At 30.9% G+C, this 6,000-nt stretch overlaps 1 protein-coding gene across 1 annotated transcript; it reads left to right on the top strand.

Annotated features, from left to right (window-relative positions):
* Positions 2,689-3,688, top strand: LOC104728686. The gene has a single exon (XM_010447639.1). The coding sequence runs from the start codon at positions 2,720-2,722 to the stop codon at positions 3,686-3,688; it is 969 nt and encodes a 322-aa protein (XP_010445941.1). The 5' UTR covers positions 2,689-2,719.

Genomic DNA, 6,000 nt, shown 5'->3' with positions numbered 1-6,000 from the left:
CTTTTTTTTTTTTTTTTTTTTCTATTTCAAGTCAAAAGATATCCAAAATCTCTCATAATCTCCCAACATCAGTTTTTAGTATTTTTTTAGAAAAGAATTCGTGAAGTTTGAATAATCTTGTATTTGATATGCTTTTTATAAATCTTTGATGATTTTAAATCACAAATTGAATAACAGATGATTTCAAAAAAAAAACTAAAATTTCTAAAATCTTTGTTTCAATACACCCCCTAAAATCTTTGTTTCTAAAATCTTTGTTTCAATACACCCCAACAGGACAACTCATCCAATCACATGGGAACAACTAGCCAACAACCATGTGGTTAAGAGAAATAATTTTTCCCTTCAAAGACACTAAGGTTATAATACATTAAATTTTTCTAGGATTCAAAACCATCCATAAATTAGAGTTAAAAGTGGTAAACTTCTAACATGATAGATCTGAGACTCAGATCTGACTAACATGTACTCTCTCGAATACGATAACAGCAAACACAAAAATCTTGAGAGTGAGACATGAGCAAGTTGTTGCTTGTTTATTTTGTCATTACGAGCCTCATGTAGTCTTTGAGTGCAATGGGTTGGTGTTATGCGTAGTCGAATACAATACGAGCTCCCAGATGTTATTGACAACGCATAACAACAAGCCATGGTAATGAAAGACTATAGTTGATATACTCAATGGATGGATTCTTTGGAAACAACTTTGGATCATTTTAGGTTGAACCCTACAGAAATTGAAAATTCTGTTTTTCGTTTGACCCTGGCTAAAAAAACCCTAGAAATTTCTACGCTTGTTTACTGTTTTCTCACTCCATGTATAAATATATATAGCTAAGGTAGCTAGGGTTTTATGTGTCACCGTGTGACAATCCGTCCCGTTGATCCTACTAGCCCCCCACTAACCGTTCCAACAGACCATCCGTAGACCCCGCTAGCCCCCCGTTAGCTGTTCCAACGGACCCCAAGCTGGTACTGTAGGGCATCGATCATAACCCCTCACTGTGGAATGAAACTATTCATCCAAATCCACCAGTAGATTATTGGTGCGCCAGACGTTTCTTGAACCCTAGTCCCCATCATTTAACAACCTTCCCACAGGACAAGTTGTCACCAATTGATCTGTAGGGCCAGCTTGGAGTCCATTGGGACAGCTAGCGGGAGGCTAGTAGGATCAACGGGACGGGTTGTCACACACCCACTCACCGCTTTTAGCTATTTCTGTTTCCTATTTATCACATAAATGCTGTTAAATGTTAATTAATATTTGAGTTAAATTTTAGGGATATAACTTAGAGGAAATTGATGCGGACGCAAATATAATACTCCCTCTGTCTCACATAGATTGATGTTTTAGAGAATATTTCTTGTCTCTAAAAGATTGATTTTCTAGATTAAAAAACTAAAATAATATTTTTACTTTATATTTTATTCCAAGTAACATAATATTTAGTGGATTATGTTTTCTCTTTCTACTATAAAATAATTATAAATTAGTTTAAAAATAAAAAGCTTAACTTTTTTTTAATATGTGTGAAACTATTGAAACATCAATCTATGTACATCAATCTATGTGAGACAGAGGGAGTACCATAATTTGCCTCATGTAGCAATTAATGGCGTATGGGTTGAATATAAAGTTCATCATCCTAATCCAGGACCTTATAATATCCTAATCCAGGACCTTATAATATTATTTGCAAAAACTGTTTATTAGAAAATATTTTAATTTTGATGTCAGACAAGAAAAAGAAGAAGACATATCTTAATTCCTTTCTCTTTGTCTTTGGCATATATATATTCAACTCAATCGGTGCACTAGAACATTATCTTGATAGGAATACACATGATAACAGTTTCAGCTTTGATATAAGAAGACACTAATAATCATCAAATATAAAGAAAACAAACAAAGGTAAAATAAAAAGGATTGGAATTTTTTTTCTTTCTCTATTTTTCTCATTTTTTTCATTTTATACTTTTAAATCTCTATTATCCCCCTTTCTCTAACTGAACTTTTAGTTTTAAACATTATACTTACATTTTAGATCAAGATCTTTCATATTCCAGGGCAATTCGTGAATGATTCCTCCATTTTCAAGATTGATGTTTAGTATTTTATTTTAATAAATTCATAGGTTGATTAGGTTAGATTAGGATGATGATTTAATACAGTAATTGTTGTCAATGATAAATTCATCTTCATATTTTTAATCTTGTGGATCAAAATGTCTCTCATACTCATTGCTTGCTTCATCTACGTACATTTTATACATGAGAGAGGATGGAATATGAAGGAGGGGTGCTGAAACCGTGGAGGTTTTGAGAAGCCCTAAATAAAGAAATCATTTATTGGATACGTTTGGTGTTTCACTCATCTTTTAAACTGCACAAAGCCATTTTTATCGACGTTGCCAATGTTAATTAAGATGTCAAATATAGATTCCTTCTTTATCGGTGTTCCATCAGATAATCTCTCAACTTTTCTTTCTCTTTCTCTCTTTCTCTTGCCAACACTCAAAAACTCTATTCCCAATCGAATCAAACAAACTAATTTTATTTTGTCTGTTGATTACTAAACATATAGGAAACGTTTAACTATCATCTCGCGTAATCCATTTTTTTCCAATAGAAGGGAAGATCAACATCTTATGCAAGACAAAATAAGAGCACATTAAGTGTTTGTAATTCTTTTAGGTTAATAGGGATTGTAATAAAGATGTTATCATTTCGAATGCCATCTATCAGAAGCCAACCTACGGCATTTGCTGCAAAAATAACAGACAACCCAAAGACCGTGGCACAACTCAAGTCAGCTGCGACACCTTCGCCTCATAGCACGGTCACGTGCGGTTACCAAGCTCATGTGGCAGGGTTCTTTCGAAATGTCACCGTTTTATGGTCTAAGAATCTTATGAATCATTCCCTTACCGTCATGGTCTCGAGTTTGGACAATGACATGAATTATTGTTGTAAGATTGATCTTGTGAAGCCATGGCAGTTTTGGAGCAAGAGAGGGTCAAACTCATTTGACGTTGAGGGAAACTTTGTGGAGGTCTTTTGGGATCTTCGGTCAGCAAAATTGGCTGGGAACGGTAGCCCCGAACCTGTGTCAGATTATTACGTGGCAGTAGTTTCTGATGAAGAGGTTGTTTTATTGTTGGGAGACTTAAAGGAAAAGGCGTACAAGCGGACGAAGTCAAGACCGGCATTGGTGGAAGGGTTCATATATTTTAAAAAGGAAAGCATTTTTGGGAAGAAAACGTTTTCGACTCGTGCTAGATTTGATGAGCAAAGAAAGGAACATGAAGTGGTGGTGGAGAGCTCCAATGGAGCGGCAGAGCCAGAGATGTGGATAAGCGTGGACGGGATCGTGGTTGTGCACGTGAAGAATCTACAATGGAAATTTAGGGGAAATCAAATGGTGTTGGTGGACAGGACACCTGTGATGGTCTACTATGACGTTCATGATTGGTTGTTTGCAACTTCCGAGACTACGGCTACTTCAGGGTTGTTTTTGTTTAAGCCTGTTGCGGTTGGAGCGATGGTAGATGATTGTTTTAGCGATGCCGAGGAAGGCGATAGTGGAGGAGGGAGTAGTCCTTTGAGTCGTTACAATTCAGCATCAAGTGGTTATGGACCATTGCATGACTTTTGTTTGTTTCTTTATGCTTGGAAACTTGAATAAAGAATAATAATACCATAGTGTGCTTTCAAATTCACATCTCTTTTTGGTAAGATGAAATAGAGATATTAGAAATTTTTATTTTAGTTTAGAATGCATGATTTTGAAATAACTAGGCGATTTGGATTTTGAACTCCAACTGTTTTCGCACATGAAGTACTTAAATCCTTCACATGTCAAAAGTTAAATCTTCCAAATGTCAAAATTTGGATTCTGAAATACTTAGTATCTAAAGCTAATTAAACCCTATTCTTATATCTTTATGAAATCTCTTATATATTAATATAGAACCATTCTCTTTAAAAAACTGACGTGTCATCGCCAGAGAGCTCGAGACACTATTTTTTAATTTGTCCTTAAGTTTTCATAATATTTACATTTACATACCATTATATTTTTTCAAAAAAGTTAATAACAACCAAAACTGAATTCTTATATTATATTTCTAACTTAATTGTATCCCTTCATTACATTTTCATAAAATCTTTAAAATGAAATTTAAGAACTCTTGGTTCACATTTTGTGATAATATAAAATTGATATTATGATAATTCATACGGGTTAAATCTTAATTATTATACAAAAAAATTAAATATTCAAAATAAAACTAAAAAATTACACAAACAAATTTTAGATTTCAAAGAATATTTTTATCGATAAGTATAATAGATTTTATAAATATAAATTATAATAAAATAATTTAATAAATGACAGTAAAATAATTAATTATTTTACTATGCACATAGTGAAGGTTGTTACCTAGTAGATCATTAATGGAGAGAACCATTTCCGGAACTTTTTTATTCATAACATTTATGGTTTTGTCTTTTTTCTTTTCTGGCATGTTTTATAGGAAATTTTCAAAAATAATAAAAATACATTATATTTTAAAAATTAATCCAATGTTTTCAAAACTTTGAAAATATATTTTTTACGATGAGACAATAACATTTATATAAATTGGAAAAATATTTAACAATATTAACATGATTCTCTTTTTATCAAGATTCAATAATATGTTTGATTTCCTTTAATTTTGACATTTGTTCTTCTGACTATATTCTGACTATATTCTGAAAGTATTTATTTGTAAGTGTCTTTCTCAAAATTTTAACTACAAAAGTGAAGCCTTACTAACATAGAAAGACTTTCAAATGAAGCATCATTTGTTGGTGATTATTTTTCAACAACTTATAAAATAAAATTAAAAATTTGTTGTTTTGTTTGATATTTGAATCAATAAAATCAACTCGAGAACAAACGAGATGTGATGTAAAAAAATGAACAGTACCTAATACCTTCTAGTATTGGTAGATCATAAGTTTAATACAATAGTGGTGTTTTTTTGGTCATACATGAGTTTAAATCTTTAATGTGCTCTTTCTGCCCTCGAGTTGCTTGCTTATTTTAAATAGAGATTGATGTCATTTGCTTAAGTTGTTGGAGTAATTGCATCAGATCGTTGTGCTCTTTCGGCCAGCATAGCTAGTGCTTTAACCCTTATGGTCAACATCTCCATCGTGTCGTTGAATTATTGTTACTTTATAGCTTCAAAATCGAGAACTTTGAACTCTAGTACCAATGAGACAAAAAATATTTAAATGGAAGATAAACTCCAATCTAGAACTCACCAAGAGTTGAAGAATAGTAATCACAATCTAGCTAGAAATTAAAATAAAAGTTTTAATATATAATAAACCAGTATTGTTGTACAGTGTTTTGACAATTAAATCTGTTTTAGAACCTACTAGCATTAAATGCCATTAAATGTTTATATCCATATTCAAACAACTTTAGTTAACTTTCTCTATTATTCTTATAACCAAACACAATTAAAATATTTTAAATATTCATATATATAATGTTCTACAATTAATATAGATATTTATAAGATTTATTCCAGATTTAATTTTTTTATTCTCCTATCATCTTTGTTTGAATTTAATTTTTAACTATTGTAAAATCATATAATACATAAATTTAATAAAAATGTATCTTATTGTGATTTATTGTGATTTGAATTTTTTAAAACAGACATATATTAATAGAAAAAGTGTGTGTTCAACATACATATATAGTAAACTTACCGTATATAGGAAATTTTAAATTTTTAAGAATTTTAAAATATATAACTCATATATCTAAACTAAATAAAAAGTTTAAAATTATGAATATTTAAAAATATTAAAAAATAAATAAATAACACAGACGAGTTATATTGCATGACAAGTTATATATATGAGGAGACAATTTTGAATCAATAATGATAATAAATATATCATTAATTCAGTACTTCAATACGGGTTAAATATTTA

This window comes from Camelina sativa, chromosome 11, assembly GCF_000633955.1.
Source record: "Camelina sativa cultivar DH55 chromosome 11, Cs, whole genome shotgun sequence".
In the NCBI taxonomy this organism is placed as follows: Eukaryota; Viridiplantae; Streptophyta; class Magnoliopsida; order Brassicales; family Brassicaceae; genus Camelina; species Camelina sativa.
Note: the sequence above shows the minus strand (reverse complement) of the source record. Positions and strands in the feature narration are given on the sequence as shown.